General features: G+C 39.0%; 2 protein-coding genes across 11 annotated transcripts in view; one reads left to right on the top strand and one right to left on the bottom strand.

The window, feature by feature from the left end:
- The window catches only part of gmpr (guanosine monophosphate reductase), a 14755-nt gene extending 1154 nt beyond the window's left edge, over positions 1–13601 (bottom strand). Inside the window, exons 1-8 of the mRNA XM_061908464.1 lie at positions 13459–13601; positions 11540–11979; positions 5086–5205; positions 1639–1722; positions 1387–1560; positions 1250–1331; positions 1042–1148; positions 888–930 (exon numbers count right to left, since the gene is read on the bottom strand). Coding sequence (XP_061764448.1) covers positions 888–930; positions 1042–1148; positions 1250–1331; positions 1387–1560; positions 1639–1722; positions 5086–5205; positions 11540–11626 — 697 coding nt within the window. The 5' untranslated portion in view covers positions 11627–11979; positions 13459–13601. The remainder of the gene's footprint in view (positions 1–887; positions 931–1041; positions 1149–1249; positions 1332–1386; positions 1561–1638; positions 1723–5085; positions 5206–11539; positions 11980–13458) is intronic.
- dtnbp1b (dystrobrevin binding protein 1b) overlaps positions 1143–27030 on the top strand; it is a 158595-nt gene continuing 132707 nt past the window's right edge. For 8 of the 10 annotated variants that reach the window (XM_061908478.1, XM_061908470.1, XM_061908467.1 and 5 more), the window contains exons 1-2: positions 1143–1367; positions 20561–20639. The gene's annotated coding sequence lies outside the window, so the exon portion shown is untranslated. Of the gene's footprint in view, positions 1368–13679; positions 13817–15378; positions 15415–20560; positions 20640–27030 lie in introns of those variants that run through there. The other 2 variants (XM_061908474.1, XM_061908472.1) reach the window with 2 other exon arrangements.

The raw sequence follows: 27030 nt of genomic DNA, 5'->3' as shown, positions 1-27030 counted from the left end.
AAAAAATTAACTTCAAACATAACCACAGTTATAAAAGTGTAAACAAAAGTTAACCACCAACATGAGTAATATTTATAACAGTGTAAAGTTAACTACTAACATAACCAATAATTATACAAATGTAAAAAGAAGTTAACCAGCAACATAACTAATAGTTCTAAAGGTGTCAAAAGAAGTTGACCACCAACATTAGTATTTACAAAAGCTTAGAAATAAGTTAACTACTAACATAGCTAAAGTTCTAAAACTGTAAAAACAAGCTAAACACAAACATAAGTAATAATTACACAAATGTAAAAATAAGTTAACTACTAACATAAGTAATAGTTATACAACTGTAAAAAGAAGTTAACCACTAACATAACTAATAGTTATACAAATGTGAAAAGAAGTCCACCACCAACATAAGTTATAATTATAAAAGCTTAAAAAGTTAACTACTAACATAACTATAGTTATAAAAGTGTAAACAAAAGTTAACCACCATTGATTGATTGATTGATTGATACTTTTATTAGTAGATTGCACAGTTCAGTACATTTTCTGTACAATTGACCACTAAATGGTAACACCCCAATAAGTTTTTCAACTTGTTTAAGTCGGGGTCCACGTTAATCAATTCATGGTAACCAACATTAGTAATTATGACAAAAGTGTTAAGTAAACTACTAACATAACTAATAGTTATCCAAATGTCAAAAGAAGTTGACCACCAACATTAGTAATACTTACAAATGCTTAAAAAGAAGTTAAGTAACATAACTCAAGTTGTAAAAGTGTAAACAAAAGTTAAGCACCAACAAAGGTAATGATACAAGTGTAAAAAGAAGTTAACCTGATACAACAATCCCACATTTAAAAAGCCAGAGTGCGTCTTCCAAACTCACCAAAGGCTTTAGCCACGTCTCCAGGGCAACTGCATCCACCATCCTAAAGAAGCATCATGCATGTGAGAGCAGATTTACAGGAGGGCTCCCTCTAGTGGTCACGCTGGTGCGGCGTACAACTACACTTGATCATAAACCAGTTTTGCGTCCTCACAGAGATGATGTGTCCCTTGAGGCCGTGGGCGGAGTCTGCGCACTCGATGACGGCGCTCAGCTGGGGGTAGCCCACGCCTGTCTTGATCCTGGTCGTGCACACGGACCCTGAAACACGCAGGGTGGCGTGGGGCTTTTACCAGTGCAATGTTCGCTACCCCGCCAGAGGGCGCCATTGGTTCGGTGTCAGCGTGACCGATACTGCTCACCTGGGCCAATTCCCACTTTGATGATGTCAGCACCAGAGAGGATGAGCTCCTCCACCATCTCGCCCGTCACCACGTTGCCAGCCTGCGGACGCATCATCATCATCATCGTCATCAACAGGTGAGTGCGGGTTCTTTACCATGATGGTGTGTTGGGGGAACTTCCCCCGCACGGTCTTGACAAAGTCCACAAAGTACTCGGAGTAGCCGTTGGCCACGTCCAGACAGATGTACTTGAGGGCGGGCACGGCCTCCATGACGGCGCACAGCTTGTCCAGGTCTGCACTGCTGCTGCCGGAGCTGGTGGCCATGTGCTGTCAAGACCACGGCAACCGTTTGGCTGGTCAAAGATCCTCTACGCGTGACGAGGGCACTCTGCTGTTTACAGTTACCTCTAAGCATTCTGGGTGATCGGCAGCAAAGTTCTTCCACTCGTCCACAGAGTAATGTTTGTGGATGGCGGTGAAGAGCGTGTGCTGAAAGGCAAGGAGAGACGCCATTTTCTCATTTTTCTTCGTGGCCACAACATTAGGTACACCTGCACAATGGTGAAGTGAAGTGAATTATATTTATTAGGGGTGTGGGGAAAAATCGATTCGATTACGAATCACGATTCAGAATCGATTCTCTTTCTTTTTTTTAAATCGATTTTTTTTTTCTAATCAATCCAACAAAACAATACACAGCAATACCATGACAATGCAATCCAATTCCAAAACCAAACCTGACCCAGCAACACTCAGAACTGCAATAAACAGAGCAATTGAAAGAAGACACAAAAACGACACAGAACAAACCAAAAGTATTGAAACAAAAATGAATATTATCAACAACAGTATCAATATTAGTTATAATGTCAGCATAGCAGTGATTAAAAATCCCTCATTGACATTATCATTAGACATTTATACAAAACAAAAAAAGAACAATAGTGTCACAGTGGGTTACACTTGCATCGATCTCATAAGCTTGACAAAACACTGTGTCCAATATTTTCACAAAGATAAATTAATAAGTAAAAATAAAATAAGTAATATTTTTGGTTTGTTTTATAGTTAAAACAAATTTACATTATTGCAATCAGTTGATAAAACATTGTCCTTTACAATTATAAAAGTTTTTTTTTTTTTAATCTACTACTCTGCTAGCATGTCAGCAGACTGGGGTAGATCCTGCTGAAATCCTATGTATTGAATGAATACAGAATCGTTTTGAATCGGAAAAATATCGTTTTTGAATCGACGATCGTGTTGAATCGAAAAAAATCGATATATAATCGAATCGCGACCCCAAGAATCGATATTGAATCGAATATCTAACCCAATATCTAAGTTACATTTAAACCAGTGTGGGTGAAACTGGGAGCAGGTGGGGGAAGTGTCTTGCCCAAGGACACAACGGCAGTGACTAGTATGGCGGAAGCAGGGATCGAACCTGGAACCCTCAAGTTGCTGGCACGGCCACTCCAGCAACCGAGCTATACCCCCCCATGGTGTCGTTTTATTCTTCTGCGATGCACTATACTGTAAATATCTCTAGGAACACAACATGTTTAACACTTAATTATTAAGTATTATTTGCCACAAAAGTGTATACATTGCTATTTTTTTTGCCAAAATTTGCTAAAAGAAATCAGTTCAACTGTAATTTGGCAATATCTTCACAAAGGACACACCACTACACCGCTAATAAATTATCACAATATCCATCCACCTATTTAATGCCTAGTTCAGGGGTCGGCAACCTAAAATGTTGAAAGAGCCATATTGGTCCAAAAATAGAAAAACAAATCCGTCTATAATAAAATCATATTACATACCGATAGTGTGTCATGAAATATAAATTGAATTAAGAGGACTTAAAGAAAAATAAATGACCTCAAATACACCTACAAATGAGGCATAATGATGCAATATGTATGAAAAGCTAGCCTAAATAGCATGTTAGCATTGATTAGCTTGCAGTGTCCAAATATGTCTGATTAGCACTCCACACAAGTCAATAACATCAACAAAACTCACCTATGTGCATTCATGCACAATGTTAAAAGTTTGGTGGACAAAATGAGACAGAAAAAGAAGTGGCATAAAACACGTCTTAGAAAGTCGGAGAAAGTTATACATGTAAATAAATAAGGTGAGTTCAAGGACCGCCAAAATTAGTAGGACAAAACGACCCTCGCCAAATACTCGAATCAGTGAAGCATGTTTAATATAAATAGTGTGTTTTATAACAATTAGGGAGGTTTGTGTCATGTTTGTCCTCCTACAGAAACCATATTAAAGCAAAAATTTATATTTTTTATATTTTTTTCTCCTCATCTTTTTCCATTTTTCATACATTTTTGAAAAAGCTCCAGAGAGCCACTCGGGTGGCGCTAAAGAGCCGCGGGTTGCTGACCCCTGTCCTAGTTATTTACGGGGGACGGCGTGCCAGCAACATGAGGGTTCCTGGTTCAATCCCCAGCTTCTACCAACCTAGTCACGTCCGTTGTGTCCTTGAGCAAGACACTTCACCCTTGCTCCTGATGGGTCGTGGTTAACGCTTTACATGGCAGCTCCCACCATCAGTGTGTAAATGTGTGTGAATGGGTGAATATGGAATCGGTGTCAACGCGTTCTGAGTACCTTGAAGGCAGAAAAGCGCCATACAAGAATAACCCATTCGTGGCTGGCTTCCAGCCTCCTAGTCACTGCTGTTGTGTCTTTGGGCAAGACACATTAACCAGTACCACCCTCTTTGTTTTACATGTTCTGCTGTGTAAACCATTTTGAGATTTTAGAGAAAAGCACTACATTAACATACAGTCGTGCTTATAAGTTTACATCACCTGGGAGAATTGATGATTTATTGGCCATTCTTCAGAGAATATGAATGATAACACAAACATTTCTTCCATTCATGCTTAATGGTTGTGTGAAGCTATTTATTGGCAAACAACTGTATTTCCACTTTTTAAATTAAAATGACAAAAGAAGTACCCAAATGACCCTGATCAAAAGTTTAAATACCCCAGTGACTTTGATTTGATAACATGCACAAAAGTTGACACGAACAGGTTTGAATGGCTAATCAAGGTTCAAATCCTCACCTGTGACCTGTTTGTTTGTAATTAATGTGTGTGCATAAAAGGTCAGTGAGTTTCTGGGCTTCTGACAGACAATTGCCACTTTCATTCAGTGCTGCACAGTCGTTTCTGGATTCTGAGTCATGGGGAAGGCAAAATAATTGTCAAAGGATCCACGAGAAAAGGTAACTGAACGGCATAAAACAGGAAAGGGTTATAAAAAGATATCCAAGGAATTGAGAATGCAGATCAGCAGTGCTCAAACGCTGATTAAGAAGTGGAAAATGAGAGATTCAGGAAGACCAGCCAAGATTTCAGCCACAACTGCTAGCAAAATTGTTCGAGATGCAAAGAAAAATCTACAAATATTTTCAGCTGAAATACAGGACTCTCTGAAAAATTGTGGTGTGGCTGTTTCAAGATGCACAATAAGGAGACACTTGAAGAAAAATGGGCTGCATGGTCGAGTCGCCAGAAGAAATGTCACAAAGTATCCCGTTTACATTGTGCCAAACAGCACAGAGACAAGCCTTAAAACTTCTGGAACAAAGTAATTTGGAGTGATGAGACCAAAAATTTACTTTTTGGCCAGTCGACCATGCAGCCCATTTTTCTTCAAGTGCCTCCTTAAATTCTCCCAGTGTGTGTAAACTTATGAGCACAACTGTAAATCACTTCACTCCTATCATACTTTGACATGACAAAAACAATACATGGTAGTAGTAGTCTGTACTTAATGTCGTGTCCCGTGGTTCACAAATGAAAAACTCACTTTGCTGAGCACCTGCGCCATCTCAAAGGTGCCCGTGGTGTCCATGTTGGCGGCGATGATGGGGACGCCTGAGTAGGTCTTCTTGGAGTTGCGGAATGTGAAAGTCCTCTGGAGGTCCACCTTGAGGACACAGAGTGTATTACACTGTTATTAGCTGTCTTCAATATTTCATATTTACAGCATTTGACTGCAGTGCGACTGTCCCTAATGTGGTGACCAGTGAGTGTGTATAGTGGAGTGCAAGTGTTGTCACGTTTGGAATGTGCTCCGACGCAACACTCATCACTATTTTTAAACAACATTCCCAGAAGTTCTCTTGAGGGCCTTGTGTCGCTGTCGTGGTCCCTGCAGAGGGGCCACAGTAGTACCACAACATGAGAAGAGGATTGCACACGTTGCAGTGTGTTAGAGTGGGTCTATTACTTTAGCATAGTGTTTTTCAACTAGTGTGCCGTGATATAGTCTGGTGTGCCCTGGGAGATTATGCAGTTTCACATATTTGGGTTAAAACCATTTTTTACAAACCAGTAATTATAATCCAGCAAATAATGTGCATTATTAATTGTCGGTGCTGTCTAGAGCAGTGGTTCTCAACCTTTTTTCAGTGATGTACCCCCTGTGAACATTTTTTTAATTAAAGTACCCCCTAATCAGAGCAAAGTATTTTTGGTTGAAAAAAAGAGATAAAGAAGTAAAATACAGCACTATGTCATCAGTTTCTGATTTATTAAATTGTATAACAGTGCAAAACATTGTTCATTGGTAGTGGTCTTTCTTGAACTATTTGGAAAAAAAGATATAAAAATAACTAAAAACTTGTTGAAAAATACACAAGTGATTCAATTATAAATAAAGATTTCTACACATAAAGTAATCATCAACTTAAAGTGCCCTTTTTGGAGATTGTAATAGAGATCCATCTGGATCTGTGAACTTAATTTTAAGCATTTCTTCACAAAAAAAGAAATCTTTAAGATCAGTATTTATGGAACATGTCCACAAAAAATCCGGCTGTCAACACTGAATATTGTAGTTGCATTTCTTTTCACAGTTTATGAACTTACATTCATATTTTGTTTAAGTACTATTCAATAAATATATATGAATCTCACATACCCCTTGGCATACCTTCAAGTACCCCAAGGGGTACGCGTACCCCCATTTGAGAACCACTGGTCTAGAGCTTGGCAGAGTAACATGTTATATCAGTAGATGGCAGCTGGTAGCGAATTGCTTTGTAGATGTCGGGAACAGGTCGTGTGAGACGACGATGGTTTGTTGGGATCATAATATGGAGACGACAGCGGGAGGCAGTGTGCAGGTAAAAAGGTATCTAATGCAAAAACAAACAAAAATGAGTGCCGCTAAGGAAAGGCATTAAATCTTAGGGATGGCTATGCAGAACAAAACTAAAACTGAACTGGCTACAATGTAAACAAAAACAGAATGCTGGACGACAGCAAAGACTTACAGTGCGGCGTCCACAAAGTATATTTGTACAAGACATGACAATCAACAATGTCCCCACAAAAGAAGATAGCAACAACTTAAGTATTCTTGATTGCAAAAACAAAGTAGATGCGGGGAATAGCGCTCAAAGGAAGACATGAAACTACTACAGGAAAATACCAACAAAAAAGGAAAAGCCACCAAAATAGGAGCGCAAGACAAGAACTAAAACACTACGCATGAGAAAACACCAAAAAAACTCCAAATAAGTCACGGCGTGATGTAACAGGTGGTGACAGTACACCTACTTTGAGACGAGCTGTGGTGATGCACAATTCATATCCAACAGAACGACTTTTTATTGTGTGCCGAGTTTCATTTCTTAATGAAACTCAATGAAAAAAATGAGCCTTGGCTCAAAAAAGGTTGAAAAAAACTGCTTTAACATAAGGCTCTCTTCACGAGTCATTCATAAAGGAGGACAAAGTCTTGGCTCTCACTATTTGGCAAGTTCATGCTACACTGTCGCACTTAAGGGAGCGAGCTAACCCTTTAGCCAGCCAGGAGCCTATTTTTGTATTTAGACAAACTTTATCGATCCACACGGGAAATTGTTCCACACAGTAGCTCAGTTACAAAGGATGGACAGGATAATGCACAAAAGGGCACGAAAAGAGGGCGAAAACAGAAAATATAATGTAGACTAAAATTGTACCATAGTAGCAATATATATATAACATATATGTAATATATACATATTATTAGGGGTGTGGGGAAAAAATCGATTAGATTACGACTTGAATCCGTTGTGCGATTCAGAATCGATTCTCATTTAAAAAAAAATGTTTTTTTTTTTTTTTAATCAATCCAACAAACCACTACACAGCAATACCATAACAATGCAATTCAATTCCAAAACCAAACCTGACCCAGCAACACTCAGAACTGCAATAAACAGAGCAATTGAGAGGAGACACAAACACGACACAGAACAAACCAAAAGTAGTGAAACAAAAATGAATATTATCAACAACAGTATCAATATTAGTTATAATTTCAGCATAGCAGTGATTAAAAATCCCTCATTGACATTATCATTAGACATTTATACAAAATAAAAAAAGAACAATAGTGTCACAGTGGCTTACACTTGCATCGCATCTCATAAGCTTGACAACACACTGTGTCCAATGTTTTCACAAAGATAAAATAAGTCATATTTTTGGTTCGTTTAATAGTTAAAACAAATTTACATTATTGCAATCAGTTGATAAAACATTGTCCTTTATAATTATAAAAGCTTTTTAAAAAAAACTACTACTCTGCTAGCATGTCAGCAGACTGGTGTACAGTAGATCCTGCTGAAATCCTATGTAATGAATAAATACAGAATCGTTTTGAATCGGAAAAATATCGTTTTTGAATCGAGAATCGCGTTGAATCGAAAAAAATCAATATATTATCGAATAGTGACCCCAAGAATCGATATTGAATCGAATCGTGGGACACCCAAAGATTCGCAGCCCTACATATTATACAGTATATAATATATACAATATATGTAACACATTATTGTATTTAGCGTAGCATCCCAAGAGACAGTGTAATGTACTGTACTGTTTTACATAACAGGGCGATTTTTTTCCCCCAAAATACGTAACTGAAAAAAATATAGACCAAAAAATGACACTGGGCCTCCGAGGGGATATTTTATATAAAATACCAAAATATAATGTCCTCTACTGTGGACAATTTCTAGCATTTGTTGTGTAACTGCGACAAAAGAAAATTTAATTTTTCACTGCAATGGATTATGGTTCGCAGGATTGTTATAAAATAGTAAAATAAACACACATGTACACATCCAAAAATGTTAAAAACTTTAACAAAACAAACAGACAAAAAACAAATGTCCACTGCACAGTTCTCACAGGGATCCATCCATCTATCCTTTTTCTACCGGTTATCCCTCTCGGGGTCGCGACGGCGCTGGAACATTTTGGGCGAAAGGCAAAGTACACCCTGGGCAAGGAATTGTATAAAATACTTAAAATAAATGTCCACTATAGTGACTGCTGGTTCTCAGAGGATATATTATATAAAATACTAAATAAAAATGTCCACTACAGTGGAGGTTTTTGTTTTGCATAACAAGGCAACTTTTTTTGAAATGTCAGAAGAAACAAATGTCCACTACAGTGGTCACTCATTCCCAAGGATTACATTATATAAAATAGTGTGTCTGCCTCACAATACGAAAGTCCTGAGTAGTCAGGGTTCAATCCCGGGCTCGGGATCTTTCTGTGTGGAGAGTGCATGTTCTCCCCGTGACTGTGTGAGGGTTCCCTCCGGGTACTCCGGCTTCCTCCCACCTCCAAAGACATGCACCTGGGGATAGGTTGATTGGCAACACTAAATTGGCCCTAGTGTGTGAATGTGAGTGTGAATGTTGTTTGTTTATCTGTGTTGGCCCTGCGATGAGGTGGCGACTTGTCCAGGGTGTACGCCGCCTTCTGCCCGATTTTGGCTGAGATAGGCACCAGAAAATGGATGAATGGATGGAAATACTAAATTAAAATGTCCACTACAGTGTACATTTGTGTTTCACATGACAGGGGTTTATCTATACCCCAAAATGTATAAACTGTGACAAATGAAATTACTTAAAAACATATCTCCACTGCAGTGGAGACTGGTTCGCACCATGGACGTGTTGCATAAAACACTAAAATAACACATTACATATGAAATAAACTAAAAACAAATGTCCACTGCAGTGACCGCTGGTTCTCAGAGAATATATTATATAAAATGTTACATTAAAGTGTCCACTGCTGTTTTACGTGATAGAGTTATATCTATTCCCCAACATGTATAACTCTGACAAATTAAATGAGCTAAAAACAAATACTGCGCTGCTAGGCCTGTCAGTACCTGTCCGCTGCCCACAGGGTCCCATGAGCCTAAAGGACCAGCGTCTCCCTCGAGACATGTTCAATTTCTTTTGGGAGGTGGGAATTGAAACTCTCTCCTACAGGAAACTCTGCTCAACGATCCCAGCAGACCCTGACTATGCGTTTGGGCCTGCCAAGTCTGACCGGCATCCTCTGCCTACTAGGACCATTGGGACACACAAACTCCTTTACCACGAGAAGGTGGCAGCTCAGAGAGGATTCTTAAATTTATCTTAAAAAAGATATTTCAATAATATATTTATATTTGTTTTATTATTTTTTGTCTATATTTATTATTATATCAATTCTATTTTTTTTTTAAATCAATGTATGTCTGTAAATATTATTCTTTATATGTTAATTTAATTATTTATGTATTTTATTTGAAAACAAAAATGATAGTTGGTTAATATATTTGTTTGAATATCTTATGTTAATAATTCTAGTATATTCGTATAGTTATTTATTTAAAAATATATTTGGTTGATATAATTGTGTTGGCTGGACCATTTTATGTTTATAATTATTATTCTATTTATTTCATTTAAAATATATTTGGTAAATATATTTATATTTATATATATTTGTAATAATAATTATTATTACATTCATTGCATTTTAAAAAAGGAAGATGGTTAAATATTTGTATTTTTAAAAATATTTTTTGTGTACAATTATTATTCTATTTATATCTATTTTTTTAAATATATTTTATTTAAAAACAAAAATTGTCTTTGGTTAATATGTTTTTTTAATATTTCATGTTAATATTTCTAATATATTATTTTTCTTTATCTAAAAATATATATTTAGTTGATATATTTGTGTTTGTCTGACCATTTATGTCTAATTAATATTCTATTCATTTCATTTTTAAAAAGATATTTGGTAAATATATTTGTATTTGTTTGATCATTTATGTCTATAATTATTATTCTATGTAAAAATAATTGTAGACATAAAATGATGAAACAAATACAAATATATTTACCGAATATCTTTTAAAAAATGAAATGAATAGAATATTCATTGGACACTGTTGTCCAATGAATATATTGATACTGTTGTTGATAATATTCATTTTGTTTCACTACTTTTGGTTTGTTCTGTGTCGTGTTTATGTCTCCTCTCAAGTACTCTGTTTATTGCAGTTCTGAGTGTTGCTGGGTCAGGTTTGGTTTGGGAATTGGATTGCATTGTTATGGTATTGCTGTGTAGTGGTTTGTTGGATTGATTAAAAAATAAAAAATAAAAAATTATTTAAAAAAAAAAGAGAATCGATTCTGAATCGCACAACGTGAGAATCGCAATTCAAATTCGAATCGATTTTTCCCCACACCCCTAATATATATGTATATTGGGAAAATGCATTTTTAGACAATAAGATTTGCCTGAGTAACTGAGAGACCCTGAGAGCAACAAAGTAGAAAATGGATTGGAAAGGACAGACTTAAAAAAATTTATAAATAAAGAAATAAAAATATGTAAACATTTTTTTTTAACTTGGGACTTCCCGTGGGCCGGATTTTTGCACGTTGGCAGGCCATATACAGCCTGCGGGCCATAGTTTGGGGACCCCTGCTCTACACCTTTAAATAATAATAAAAAACAGTTGTTTTTTATCATTGGGCACTAAGCAAAAACATTTAAAAATATAATTGTGTTAATTTTGATTGAATTTGGGCTTACAAGTATCTAAGACATGGGCTCAAATTGTAGTATTTTAAAGGACTTGTTGCTATTAATCAAGTTTTAACAAGAAATTATATAGCCTTTTATCTGGTGTAAAAGACCACACACACACACACACACACACACACACACACACACACACACACACACAGGCACGCACGCACGCGCGCAAGCACGCATGCACATGTGTGTGTCCTGTGTTTGGCTGTCACCTTTTAAGAAGGGCACACAGCTCTCAGACCAGTTGTTGTTGTGACACAACCAAAGCAAACCGAACATCGACGATAAAGCACACGTTTAGCTTTACTGCATTTACATCGTTCACTTCCTGGATGCAACAGTAGCAATGGGGGGATTACCTCTGAGCGACTCTTCAAGCTGCTCCTTTTGGGCCTGAAAAGGACGTCCTTAAAGTCCAGCTTGAGGTCGGCGTCCACACGAGGCATCCTGGATGGGGAGGTTGATGTTGATGATGATGATGTTGATGATGATGATGAGCAGGCACTAAGAACTCTCTTGAGGAAGGCTGGAGCAGCACAGGTAGTGATGAAGGTGGCGGTAGTCCCTGGTCTGGAGCGCAAACCACCAAATCCGAACCTCCAGGCAGCCAGTGTATTTATAGCAAAGGGGGGCGCTGCCCAGCCCCGGCCCCCATGGCTTTATTTGGGCCTTCACACCCTTCTCCTCCGCCTCCTCTTCCTCCTGGGTCTCCCTCACACACTGCAGTGGTGTGTGTGCTGCAGTGCTAAAGAGCACACCTGCTGTCCGCTCGGGGCACTGCGGCCAACTAGGACACCTTCTAAAAGTGCAAACAGGACAAACATATTCAAAACTGGGGTTTAAAGGCCTACTAAAATGAGATTTTCTTATTTAAACGGGGATAGCAGGTCCATTCTATGTGTCATACTTGATCATTTCGCGATACTGCCATATTTTTGCTGGAAGGATTTAGTAGAGAACATCCATGATAAAGTTCGCAACTTTCGGTGCTAAGAGAAAAGCCCTGCCTCTACCGGAAGTCACAGACAATGACGTCACATGTTTGACGGCTCCTCACATATTCACATTGATTTTAATGGGAGCCTCCAACAAAAAGTGCTATTCGGACCGAGAAAATGACAATTTCCCCATTAATTTGAGCGAGGATGAAAGATTCGTGTTTGAGGATATTAATAGCGACGGACTAGAGAGAGAAAAAAACAAAACGCGATTGCATTGGGACGGATTCCGATATTTTTAGACACATTTACTAGGATAATTTTGGGAAATCCCTTATCTTTCTATTGTGTTGCTAGTGTTTTAGTGAGATTAAACAATACCTGATAGTCGGAGGGGTGTGTCCACGGGTGTCTTGAGGCCATGTGTCTTAGGGGAGTCGACGGCAGCTATGGACGGCACAAGCTCAGCTTTTCTCCGGTAAGAATCGACTTTTTAAACACAAATTTCTCACCGAAACCTGCTGATTGACATTCTGTTGTGATTCATGTTCGCTTGACCGCGCTCTGATCCATATTAAAATTTCACCTCCAGGAATTTTAAACGAGGAATCACCGTGTGTTTGTGTGGCTAAAGGCTAAAGCTTCCCAACTCCATCTTTCTACTTTGACTTCTCCAGTATTAATTGAACAAATTGCAAAAGATTCAGCAACACAGATCTCCAAAATAGTGTGTAATTATGCGGTTAAAGCAGACAACTTTTAGCTGTGTGTGCGCAGCGCTCATACTTCCTAAAAACCCGTGACGTCTTGCGTACACGTCATCATTACACAACGTTTTCAAGATGAAACTCCCAGGAAATTTAAAATTGCAATTTAGTAAACTAAAAAGGCCGTATCGGCATGTGTTGCAATGTTAATATTTCATCATTGATATATGAACTATAAGACTGCGTAGTGGGTAGTAGTGGGTTTCAGTAGGCCTTTGAAAAATCTGTTACCATGGTGACAGACTCAAATACAAGAAAAATCATCCATTTGAGGAACGTTTCTAACTTACTACAGTGCAGAATGCAGAAATGGCATTTTAGTTTTTTTTAACAGTAAAATGGGTTGTCAAGCCAGTTTATGACGTCATAAAGGCTTTGCTACACATCTTAAAATGTCATCTGGAGCGCTGCCAACTATATGTCAGTCACCTACCGACATGGCGCCGTAATTGGATTGTTTTGTTTCCCCTCCTTCATAGAGTATGCGCGATGATAAAATGAGTATAATGTTAGCACGTAGCCCACATAGCTATACTAACTTTTGTGCCCTCCCGCCCCACTCTTTAACCTTACCTTGTTGGATGTGAAGTGTGACATTTAATGTTAAAAGGTTGTTCTTCTTGTGTGCCAAACGCAGCTCGTAAATGACCTTGCTTAATTTTTTCCTCGTCGTCAAATTGATGTTTGACGACGTGCGTGTGGGGCTTTTATTTTGAAACGCTCACATCACAGCACAACAAGTTGGCCAACGAAGGTGTCGTAAATCGGTAGCAGTTGCTGCAAAGTGTACAGGACGCCCAGGGTCCAGAGAAGTGTGCTTCACAGTTTAAACGAAGATAAGAGTTACTACAAAAAATGTACTTCAGCGCTATTTACTGTCGTTTTGGCAACTGTTTGACAGGGAAATAAGGTTGGTGGTGTAATTTGGAAGGTAAGTTTATTCACTGTCACATTTTACTGTTTTTTGCTCCACGTTACGCGGTTTGGTTATTCTCGCCCACTAGAGGGCACTCTTGTACTGTAGCTTTGGAAGTGGGGGGAAGCCGGAGTACCCGGAAGGAACCCACGCATTCACGGGGAGTACATGCAAACTCCACACAGAAAGTGTGCTGCCATCTGGTAACAAATAAAGGAAGAAATAATTCCAAGAAAAACAGCAGGGGGTCCATCGTCAGGAGGTGGTTTGGCTTCAAGCGGGAAGATGTTAAACAGACAACCGTAATATTCCGCTTTGAAATATTTTTTGGGGAAAAACTGCTTATTGTGTTTGTAATATCAAAACAGTTTTCTTTGAATAAAGTACATATAGCTAACAAGTAAAATATAATTAAAACAATTATAAAAACTACGGATGGATCTGGTTTATCTTGAGGCTTAAGTGTTGAAATAAAAAACTGAAACAATTATTATTTTTAACACTTATAATTTTAGTGGGGGGGGTTTTCTAACCGTACTCAAAAAACAAATACTGTTTAAAAATAAACTGTGGTATGTATAATTGACCTTTTTAATAATAATAATCATGGAATGATATTGAATATTCCACTTTGAAATAGTTTTGGGTAAATATTGTACACTTTGTCATAAATAATTAGGTTTTCTTTGACAAAAACGGTTAAAACATCAAATATTATTTTGACTTTTACATTGACAGATAGGCAACACAGTGGCAGGGGTTAGTGCATCTGCCTCACAATACGAAGGTCCTGGGTTTGATCCCTGGGCTCGGGGTCTTTCTGTTTGGAGTTTGCATGTCCTCCCCGTGACTGCGTTGGTTTCCTCCGGGTAATCCGGCTTCCTCCCACCTCCAAAGACATGCACCTGGGGATAGGTTGATTGGCAACACTAAACTGGCCCGTGTGTGAATGTGAGTGTGAATGTTGTCTGTCTATTTGTGTTGGCCCTGTGATGAGGTGGCAACTTGTCCAGGGTGTACGCCGCCTACCGCCCGAATGCAGCTGGGACAGGCTCCAGCATCCCCCATGACCCTAAAGGGGACAAGCGGTAGGAAATAGATGGATGGATGGATAATATTACCTATTGTTTTATGTCTTGATTCAGACATTGTAAGCATCTTCTTCCGCTTGTCCCTTTTGGGGTCGCTGGAGCCTATCTCCGCTGCATTCAGGCAGAAGGCGGGGTACACCCTGGCATTGGAATGCTAAAAGAGCAATACATATACAGTGGGGCAAAAAAGTATTTAGTCAGCCACCGATTGTGCATGTTCTCCCACTTAAAATGATGATTTTTCACATTCTGTCTCTCACAGTTGAAGTGTACCTATGATGAAAATTACAGACCTCTGTCATCATTTCAAGCGGGAGAACTTGCACAATCAGTGGCTTACTAAATACTTTTTTGCCCCACTGTAGATGATTGGCCCTGCGATGAGGTGGCGACTTGTCCGGGGTGTACACCGCCTTCCGCCCGATTGTAGCTGAGATAGGCACCAGCGCCCTCCCCCCCCCAACCCCAAAGAGAATAAGCGGTAGAAAAAATGGATGGATGTGAATGACAATGGCACTCAAGGTAAAGCTTCTCAAGGTATTTTATATAAGGTCTAATAAATAAGGTAAAAGGTTACTGTCATCTAACTGTTATCTAGCACTTACAGTTTGTTGGTCCCCTAAAACTGTGGTTCTCAAATGGGGGTACGCGTACCCCTGGGGGTCCTTGAAGGTATGCTAAGGGGTACGTGAGATTTTTTTTTAAATATACTAAAAATAGCAACATTTCAAAAATCCTTTATGAATATATTTATTGAATAACATTTCAACAAAATATGAATGTAAGTTCATAAACTGTGAAAAGAAATGCAACAATGCAATATTCCGTGTTAACAGCTCGATTTTTTGTGGACATGTTCCATAAATATTGATGTTAAAGATTTATTTTTTTGTGAAGAAACTTTTAGAATTAAGTTCATGAGTCCAGATGGATCTCTATTACAATCCCCAAAGAGGGCAATTTAAGTTGATGATTACTTCTATGTGTAGAAATCTTCATTTATAATTGAATCACTTGTTTTTTTTTCAACAAGTTTTTAGTTATTTATATAGATATATTTTTTCCAAATAGTTCAAGAAAGACCACTACAAATGAGCAATATTTTGCACTGTTATACAATTCAATAAATCAGAAACTGATGACATAGTGCTTGTATTTTACTTCTTTTTTTCCAACCAAAAATGCTTTGCTCTGTTTAGGGGGTACTTGAATTAAAAAAATCTTGACAGGGGGTACATCACTGAAAAAAGGTTGAGAACCACTGCCCTAAAACACGGGTGTCAAACTCAAGGCACGGGGGCCAGAACTGGCCCGCTATATCATTTTATGTGGCCTGCGAAAAATTAATATGCGTTTTTGCTTAGTGAATGTATTTAACTCTCTATTTTTGACACAGGAAAATATAGCAAGCAATTTCATACTTTTTCAACTTGATCTACTATTACGTTCCAAATATATTTTTGGGTAAAAATCCAAAAAGGTTAGCTTGACTCATTATTTTAAAGCAAGTCATCCATCAAATTGTGCACTGTAAAGAAACATTTTATAGTAAAACACAAACAAACTTGTAGCCCAGTCACCAAAATTTTACAGTAAATAAAAACAAAACTGCGGTAACATTTTTACATTTACAGTAATACACCATAAAAACAACAAACATAGATTTTACAGTAAAAACTGGTAGTATTTTTCCATTTTCCATTTATATGCTGTTAAAAAAAAAGCATTGTACATTTTATGGTAAAAATTTTGGCAACTGACCTGTCAGGTTGTTTTTTTTACTGTAAAATCTAAATAATTTTATATACAGTTTATGTAAAAAATAAAATAAAAATAATAATAATAATAAAAGTTAATAATCATGTGTAATATCTGGGTTTTTGATACTTTGCCCCACCTTAGAAGTATGCGAACTCATATCTTAGCATGCTATTGTTAGCAAGCTTCCATTTTGTACTCACATTTGAGCTAATCTTATATGTTTACACCTAAAACATTTGAATTTTGATATTAGGCACCATGTTAGGAGTGTGCTAGCTTCTCCTCCTATTATACTAATATTCGTATGCTAGCATTTTAGCAAATTTTGTTCTTTTAAACCTAAAAATCATGGTTTTTGATGATTGCCACCTCGGTACAACTATGCTAACTTATTCTATGTTGGCATGCTAACATTTATTGCTATCATTTAAGCTACTTTTGTATTTTTACACCTAAAAATCTTGGATTTTGTTACTTGGCACCATTTGAGGAGTATGTAAGTTTCGCTTATATTTGTATGCTAAGGTTAGCATGCTAATGTTTTATGCTGGCATTTTAGCCAATTTTTGTTTGTTGAAACCTAAAATTCATGTTTTTTGATACTTGCCACCAATTTAGAACTATGCTAACTCATCTTATGTTGTAAATAATGATAAATGGATTGTAATTGTATAGCGCTTTTCTACCTTCAAGGTACTCAAAGCGCTTTGACACTACTTCCACATTTACCCATTCACACACTGATGCAGGGAGCTGCCATGCAAGGCGCTAACCAACACCCATCAGGAGCAAGGCTGAAGTGTCTTGCTCAGGACACAACGGACGTGGTGAGGTTGATACTAGTTTGGGATTGAACCAGGGACCCTCGGGTTGCACGCGGCCACTCTCCCAATGCGCCACGCCTTGCAAACCTTTCATGCTAGCATTTTAGCAATTTTTTGTAATTTTACACCTATAAACCATATATATATATATGTATCCAATATCCATCCATCCATTTCCTACCGCTTGTCTTTTTGGGGTCGCGGGGGGTCGCTGGAGCCTATCTCAGCTGCATTCGGGCGGAAGGCGGGGTACACCCTGGACAAGTCGCCACCTCATCACAGTATATATACATATATATGGTGCTTTACAAAGAGTAAATGGGACAATGAAAAACCAAATTCTTCAGGACAACCTAAAATCATCAGCCCGGAAGTTGGGTTTTGGGCGTAGTTGGGTGTTCCAACAGGACAATGACCCCAAACACACGTCAAAAGTGGTAAAGGAATGGCTAAATCAGGCTAGAATGAATGTTTTAGAATGGCCTTCCCAAAGTCCTGACTTAAATGTGTGGACAATGCTGAAGAAATACAAACCCCGTTTCCCTATGAGTTGGGAAATTGTGTTAGATGTAAATACAAATGGAATACAATGATTTGCAAATCCTTTTCAACCCATATTTAGTTGAATATGTTACAAAGACAACATATTTGATGTTCAAACTGATAAACATTTTTTTTTTTTCAAATAATCATTGATTTTAGAATTTGATGCCAGGAACACATGACAAAGAAGTTGAGAAAGGTGGCAATAACTACTGATAAAGTTGAGAAATACTCATCAAACACTTATTTTGAACATCCCACAGGTGTGCAGGCTAATTGGGAACAGTTGGGTGCCATGATTGGGTATAAAAGCAGTTTCCGTGAAATGCTAAGTTATTCACAAACAAGGACAAGGATGGGGTGAGGGTCGCCACTTTGTAAGCAAATTGTCGAACAGTTTTAGAACAACATTTCTCAACGAGCTATTGCAAGGAATTTAGAGATTTCAACATCTACAGTCCGTAAAATCATCAAAAAGTTCAGAGAATCTGGAGAAATCACTGCACGTAAACGATGATATTACGGACTTTTGATACCTCAGGCGGTACCGTATCAAAAACCGACACCAGTGGGTAAAGGATATCGCCACATGGGCTCAGGATTACTTCATAAAACCACTGTCAGTAACTATAGTTGGTCGCTACATCTGTAAGTGCAAGTTAAAACTCTATTATGCAAAGCCAAACCCATTTATCAACAATATCCTGAAACGCCGCCGGCTTGGCTGGGCCCGAGTTCACCTAAGATGGACTGATGCAAAGTGGAAAGGTGTTCTGTGGTCTGACGAGTCCACATTTGTAATTATATTTGGAAACAGAGGACATAGTGTCCTCCAGAACAAACAGAAAAATACCCATTCGGATTGTTATAGGCGCAAAGTTCAAAAGCCAACATCTGTGATGGTATGGGTGTGTATTAGTGCCCAGGGCATGGGTAACTTACACATCTGTGAAGGCAACATTAATGCTGAAAGGTACATACAGGTTTTGGAGCAACATATGTTGTCATCCAAGCAACGTTATCATGCTTATTTCAGCTAGACAAGTGTTACAACAGCGGGGCTTTGTCTTTTTCATGCACTCCCCTGCTTATCTCAGCAAAACAATGCCAAGCTACATTCAGTATGTGTTACAACAGCGTGGCTTCGTAAAAAAAGAGTGCAGGTACTTTCCTGGCTCGCCTGCAGTCCAGACCTGTCTCCCATCGAAAATGTGCGGCGCATTATGAAGCGTAAAATACGACAGCGGAGACCCCAGACTGTTGAACGACTGAAGCTCTACATAAAACAAAAATGGGAAAGAATTCCACTTCCAAAGCTTCAAAAGTTAGTGTCCCTCAGTTCCCAAACGTTTATTGAGTGTTGTTAAAAGAAAATGTGATGTAACAGTGGTGAACATGCCCTTTCCCAACTACTTTGGCACATGTTGCAGCCATGAAATTCGAAGTTATTATTTGCAAAAAAAAATAAAGTTTATGAGTATATGTTGTCTTTGTAGTGCATTCAATTGAATATGGGTTGAAAAGGATTTGCAAATCATTGTATTCCGTTTATATTTACATCTAACACAATTTCCCAACTCATTTGGAAACGGGGTTTGTAAAGCCATGTCTGAAAAACAACAAATTTACCAATTTTGTCAAGAGGAATGGTCAAAAATTAAACCAGAAGCTTTTGGGTGGCTACCAAAACCGCCTTATTGCAGTGAAACTTGCCAAGGGACATGTAGCCAAATATTAACTTTGCAGTATGTATACTTTCGACCCAGCAGATTTAGTCACATTTTCAGTAGACCCGTAATAAATTCATAAAAGAACCAAACTTCATAATTTTTTTGTGACCAACAAGTATGTGCTCCAATCACTCTATCACAAAAAATAAGAGTTGTAGAAATGATGGGAAACTCAAGACAGCCATGACATTATGTTCTTTACAAGTGTATGTAAACCTTTGACCACAAATGTATACCTGTATGCATATATGTGTGTATATACATATATGTATATACAATACATTATATTTCCTAGTGTAAGATGTATTTTAAGGACTGCATAATGTATTTTTCTGTTGTTATTAATTGTATAGTTTAATGTTCGTCGTTGTATTATTTGAGCTGTAATCTTTAAACCCACCAGTAGAGGTCAGTCTTCTACAAATACAGGCTTATGTGTTGTTTTGATGCTTTTCAACTCACCCACTAGTTTCCAACAATCCTATATAGAAATTAACAGTTTTGATTGAAGCATATGGTTACTAATGTGCAGATGTGCCAAAAGTGTAACAATATCAATAATTTTTATGTCCCATGATAGTAACTTGAAGTGGACAAAATTGGCTTGTATTGTTTCACTTCCTGATCATGTGTACTGGATTCTATTTTAGCAGTACAGCCTTAAAGTTCGCGGCTGTGTACGAAATTAATAGAATCATACTTCAAACGGATAGCAGATGTGGCCAGCAAATGTTCATGTTTCAATGTTTGCACTGCTGGCGTGACTTGAAATGAAACGTGCTTAAAAATTCTGTTTGTTTTTCCTCCCAGTGGGGCCCAGGTGATGATGAAGATGAGAATGATGAGGTGCAATGCTTATGACGTGTGCGTTTGGACTCTTAAAAGTACAGTAAGTACAGTATTCATATTCTGGGTCATGGTACTGATTGTGGGTCAAGTGTGAAGCTTTAAAGCAGAGTTGTAGAACAATTTGAAGTTAATGATTTCTTGAGCGTGCTCTCTTTTCCTGAACATCAGCTTCTAGTTTTTCATCTTGATGCCACATACATAAGCATTCCTATTAATAGCTACGTTTGGGAGATCTTAATAACAATACTAATCATTTTCCTTAGTTCCTACTTGCCTACCCAGTGGTTAGAGTGTCCGCCCTGAGATCGGTAGGTCGTGAGTTCAAATCCTGGCCGAGTCATACCAAAGACTTTAAAAATGGGAGCCATTACCTCCCTGCTTGGCACTCAGCATTAAAAGTTGTTATTGGGGGTTAAGTCACCATAAATGATTCCCGGGCGTGGCACCGCTGCTGCCCACTGCTCCCCTCACCTCCCAGGGGGTGATCAAGGGTGATGGGTCAAATGCAGAAAATAATTTCGACACATCTAGTGTGTGTGTGACAATCATTGGTACTTTAACTTTGACTTCAACTTCTCAATATTTCTCAATCTTTATTATTATTACAAATATTGTTGCTATAGTTTATTCAATGTTTTTAAAAACATTATCATCAATAATAATTTTTTTTATAAAAAAGTATAAATATAATTTATTTAGTTGCTACTTGCCTACTCTTCTCAGTGTATCATAATTTATAGAAGTATTTATGCAATGTATAAATATTCATCATTATTGGTATCACTGTAGCTATTGTTGGTCATTATATTGGTTACAGTGAACATTAGTTTAGGAAACGTTATTTAATTATTTACTCATTTTCTTTGTATTCATTTCAGAATCAGAAGAGTTTTTATTGCCATTGTTTGAGAACGGGTTCACAAATTAGGAATTTTACCTGGTGCAATCGTGCAACATAAAACACATCTAACACCGAATAGAATAACATGATCTGTAACTGAGCTATCAGATCTTGTTATTGTTCATGTGCCTGATGACCGAGGGGAAAAAAACAGTTCAGGTGGCGGGAGGTGTGGGTCTGGATGGAACGTAGTCTCCTACCTGAGGGGAGAGGGGAGAATAGGTTTTGTCCAGGGTGAGAAGAGTCAGCTGTGATCCGACCCACACGCCTCCTGGTTCTGGACGAGAACAGGTCCTCGAGGGGTGGGAGTTTGCAGCCAATCACCTTCTTTTGTTGAACTCTACTTGTCTAATCTCCCCAATATCTTATTTAAATTATTCCTTATTATTATATATTTGTTAGTGTTGTAAATCTGGGCAATGCAGATATCCATTTTTAGTATAAAATCAAATGTTATGGGAATTCACTGAATATAAAAAATATTCAATTATAATAACATTATTATAATAGTATTTTTATTTAATTTCTTGTCAATTTCTAACAAACTCATCATTATTTTTGACTATATTTGGGGTTTCTTTATTCTACAGAAGGGGTTCTCCAACTTTTTTCACCCAGTACCTCCTCAGAAAGTACCACCACAATAACCAACATTAAAATACAGTAGCGTAGTAGGCCTACATATTCATTCAAACAAGGCAGAGGTTTTATTTATTACATATTTTAAATATTTCTGGCCACTGTAATATTACAAACAGTTTGAACAGTAACCCTGTGTTTAAATAGTTAGTTCAGTTCTTTTTTGGCGTACCACTAGATAAAGCCAGTGTACCACTGGGCTGGTACATGGGCGATCTACAAGGGGTAGTTCATCATTGTTATGTCAAATAAACATATTTGATTATAGTTAAAACAAACATTTAAAATAACAATTTTGTTTGGGGGCAGCACAGTGGAAAAGGGGTTAGTGCATGTGCCTCACAATACGAAGGTCCTGAGTAGTCCTGAGTTCAATCCCGGGCTCGGGATCTTTCTGTGTGGAGTTTGCATGTCCTCCCTGTGACTATGTGGGTTCCCTCCGGGTACCCCGGCTTCCGCCCACCGCCAAAAACATGCACCTGGGGATAGGTTGATTGGCAACACTAGATAGGCCCTAGTGTGTAAATGTGAGTGTGAATGTTGTCTGTCTATCTGTGTTTGCCCTGTGATGAGGGGGCGATTTGTCCAGGTTTTACCCCGCCTTCCGCTTGATTGCCGCTGAAATAGGCTCCAGCACCCCCCATGACCCCCAAAAGGGTCGCGGTAGAAAAAAGGATGGATGGCTGGATTTTCCTTGGTTGCTATCTGCCTGTTCTTCTTAAATTGGATCATGTTTCATTTTTATTATTTAGTAATGACTGAAAAGAAAACCTACTAGTGATCTTTGTTACGTGATAAGCCATATTAATGTGACTTAATCAGCATTCCTTATCAGCGGCGTACATGCTCGGCGCAGGTGGACTTTGATTGTCATGCAGTGATGTACTGTACTGTACTGGGAAAAATCTGTATTTTCAGTGTTGTTTGCTAAAAGTGCTAAAATGTCCTGTTCACACAACAAACATGTGACTATTCCTCATTCACATGACTTCTTCATCATCACCTTAACAACAAGCTTTTGGGAATGTCTGTTAATATTTCAGCTGCGGGTCAGTAGGCCAAGGCAAGACCAGTTTAGGTCACTTGGTAAAGTGTATGATGAGTGACGGATTAATGTCAAATAAATTCAATATTGACTAAAATGTAAATTGTAAACCAGTTTTATAGACATGTTTTTAATGCCTCTGGTGCCAAAATAAATATTTTTCCCCCAACCTGAGGGAGAAGTGGAGCGTGCAGGGACAGATCAAGGCACTAGCTAGCAGTGGAGAATACTAAAAATTTGATTTGAAAATCTAGTTCGTAAACAGCCCATGCACATATTTAAAATCTACAAAGAAAAAAGCTGATTGCATTGCAGTTCATGTTGTCAAGTTAGCTCTTAGGTCAGTTTTAAGGTGCCAATGCATCTAAAAGAGCCTCTATAAATGTCCCATATTTTTTTCAGACTACAAGCCGCTACTTTTTTCCTGCGCTTTGAACCTTGCAGCTTATTAAACGGTGTGGCTAATTAATGGATTTTTCTTCACAAACATCCATGATTTTTTGGTATTCAACAAGTAGTTGTTATAAAACACAGACAGCCACTGAAAAGGTGTGGTATTGTATTTGCTATGGCGCCATGTTTTGAATAGGTTTGCTCACTGCAAGTTCCGTGGGTTGAATATCTACAGTATTTCCTTTTGTTTAGTTCTTTGAAACGAAAGTACAAGTGCCGTTCCGTCTACTAGTAGTCTTTAGCATTTCTACTCGAATCCTTTCTTCAAGCGCTCCAAGCAACAGTTTTAAAGGCCTACTGAAATGAGATTTTCTTATTCAAACGGGGATAGCAGGTCCATTCTATGTGTCATACTTGATAATTTCTCGATATTGCCATATTTTTGCTGAAAAGGATTTAGAAGAGAACATTGACGATAAAGTTTGCAACTTTTGGTCGCTAATAAAAAAGCCTTGCCTTTACCGGAAGTAGAAGCCGATGTGCGCGTGACGTCACCGGTGTGAGAGCTCCTCACATCCGCACATTGATTACAATCATGGCCACCAGCGGCGCGAGCGATTCTGACCGAGAAAACGACAATTTCCCCATTAACTGGAGCGAGGATGAAAGATTTGTGGATGAGGATAGTGAGAGTGAAGGACTAGAAGAAAAAGAAAAAAAAGACGAGGGCAGTGGGAGCGATTCAGATGGTATTAAACACATTTACCAGGATAATTATGGTAAATCCCTTATCTCCCTATCCTGAAAGTCGGAGCGGTGTGGTGACCGCCAGTGTTTCTGAGTGAAGCCATGGAGGAGCCAAGAAAGTTGCAACTGCCTCTTTAATAGCTGCAGGAAGAACGACACAAGCTCCGCTCATGTTTACGGTAAGAGCCAATTTATTACCACAATTTTCTCACTGAAACCTGCCGGTTGACATGTGGTAGAGAAACATGTTCGCTTCACCGCTCTGTTCGATATTAAAGCTTCACAACAAATAAAGAAACACCGGCTGTGTTTGTGTTGCTACAGCCGGCCGAAATACACCGCTTTCCACCAACAGCATTCTTCTTTGTAGTATCCATTATTAATTGAACAATTTGCCAAAGATTCAGCAACACAGATGTCCAAAATACTGTGTAATTATGCGATTAAATCGGACTACTTTTAGCCGTGAGTGGTGCTGGGATAAAATGTCCGCTCCAACCAATAACATCACAAGAAACGCATCAACATAAGCGTCATCATTCCGCGACGTTTTCAACAGGAGACTTCGCGGGAAATTTAAAATTGCAATTTAGTAAACTAAACAGGCCGTATTGGCATGTGTTGCAACGTTAATATTTCATCATTGATATATAAACTATCAGACTGCGTGGGCTTCACGGTGGCAGAGGGGTTAGTGCGTCTGCCTCACAATACGAAGTTCCTGCAGTCCTGGGTTCAAATCCAGGCTCGGGATCTTTCTGTGTGGAGTTTGCATGTTCTCCCCGTGAAAGCGTGGGTTCCCTCCGGGTACTCCGGCTTCCTCCCACTTCCAAAGACATGCACCTGGGGATAGGTTGATTGGCAACACTGAATTGGCCCTAGTGTGTGAATGTGAGTGTGAATGTTGTCTGTCTATCTGTGTTGGCCCTGCGATGAGGTGGCGACTTGTCCAGGGTGTACACCGCCTTCCGCCCGATTGTAGCTGAGATAGGCGCCAGCGCCCCCCGCGACCCCGAAAGGGAATAAGCGGTAGAAAATGGTTGGGATGGATGCGTGGTCGGTAGTAGTGGGTTTCAGTAGGCCTTTAAGTTTTCACTACATCTAAAACACATTATATGTACTAAACCGCCCCATGTTTGATAGCAATGCATATTTGTACATGCGAGAGCCACTTTAGTAAATTGTAAATGGGTTATACTTGTATAGCGCTTTTCTACCTTCAAGGTACTCAAAGCGCTTTGACACCATTTCCACATTCCCCCTTTTACATACACATTCACACACTGATGGCGGGAGCTGCCATGCAAGGCCCTAACCACGACCCATCAGGAGAAAGGGTGAAGTGTCTTGCTCAAGGACACGACGGATGTGACGAGGTTAGTAGTAGGTGGGGATTGAACCAGGGACCCTCAGGTTGACGGCAGGGCCACTCCAGAATGCGCCATGCCATCCCCAATATTGAGAACCTGGTGTTGCCAATCAACTTATATATTTTAGGCCATATCACCCATTCCTAGCTAGACACATACAGAAATAAATAAGGTCAGGGTCTCAAATTAAGCAGCATGGAGGAGGGGTTAGTGTGTCTGCCTTACGATACAAAGGTTCTGGGTTCGATCCTGCGCTCGGGATCTTTCTGTGTGGAGTTTGCGTGTTCTCCCTGTGACTGCGAGGGCTTCCTCCCACCTCCAAAGACATGCACCTGAGGATAGATTGATTGGCAACACTAAATTGGCCCTAGTGTGTGAATGTTGTCTATCTATGTTGGCTCTGCGATGAGGTGGGACATGTCCAGGGTGTATGCCGCCTTCTGCCCAAATGCAGCTGAGATAGGCTCCAGCTCCAGCACCCCCCGCAACTACGAAAGGGATAAGCGGTAGGAGATGGATGGAAGGTACTCAATAGTATTTCAATGAAGAGGGAACCACTGGTATGGAGGAAAAAAAATCTTCTGTCGGTTCCAATGTCTTTTTAGGAATTTGCTGCATGAGCTGAATAGCCCTATTGTAAAGCATTATGAGTTTAAACCAGGGGTCTCAAACTCAATTTACCTGGGGGCCACTGGATGCAGAAACTGGGTGAGGCTGGGCCGCAAGAAAAAGATTTCTTAAAAAATCAAGAGGGGGCGGGTTTGGGGGGCGGGAGTGTATATTGTAGCCCGGAAGAGTTAGGGCTGCATGGGATTCCGGGTATTTGTTCTGTTGTGTTACGGTGCGGCTGTTTTCCCCAAATGTGTTTGTCATTCTTGTTTGGTGTGAGTTCACAGTGTGGCGCATATTTGTAACAGTGTTAAAGTTGTTTATACGGCCAACCCTCAGTGTGACCTGTGTGGCTGTTAATCAACTATGTCTTGCAGTCGCCTACTGCATCTATAGAAGCCAAATACAACATGTGGCTGGGCTGGCACACTGTTTGTACAGGTTTTAAGGGACGCTAAAGGCAGTGCCTCCACGATGCCCCCTTAATATTGTTGTTAGGGTGATATTTTCGATAGAATGAATACCCCTGGGGAGGCACTGAAAATTGGGAGTCTCCCGGAAAAATCGTGGGAATACAAGTATGACAATGTGAAGCGCCATTCATATAAAGCTCGCGGCCCGCACCAACATTACATTTTCATATTAAGGTGCGGGCCGCAAAATAACGTCTCGTGGGCCAATTGTGGCCCGCGTGTTTGAGACCCCTGGTTTAAACACAAATAAATAC

Source organism: Nerophis ophidion, linkage group LG08 (assembly GCF_033978795.1).
Source record: "Nerophis ophidion isolate RoL-2023_Sa linkage group LG08, RoL_Noph_v1.0, whole genome shotgun sequence".
Lineage (NCBI taxonomy): Eukaryota > Metazoa > Chordata > Actinopteri > Syngnathiformes > Syngnathidae > Nerophis > Nerophis ophidion.
The sequence above is the reverse complement of the archived record's forward strand: the minus strand, read 5'-3'. Positions and strand labels throughout refer to the sequence as shown.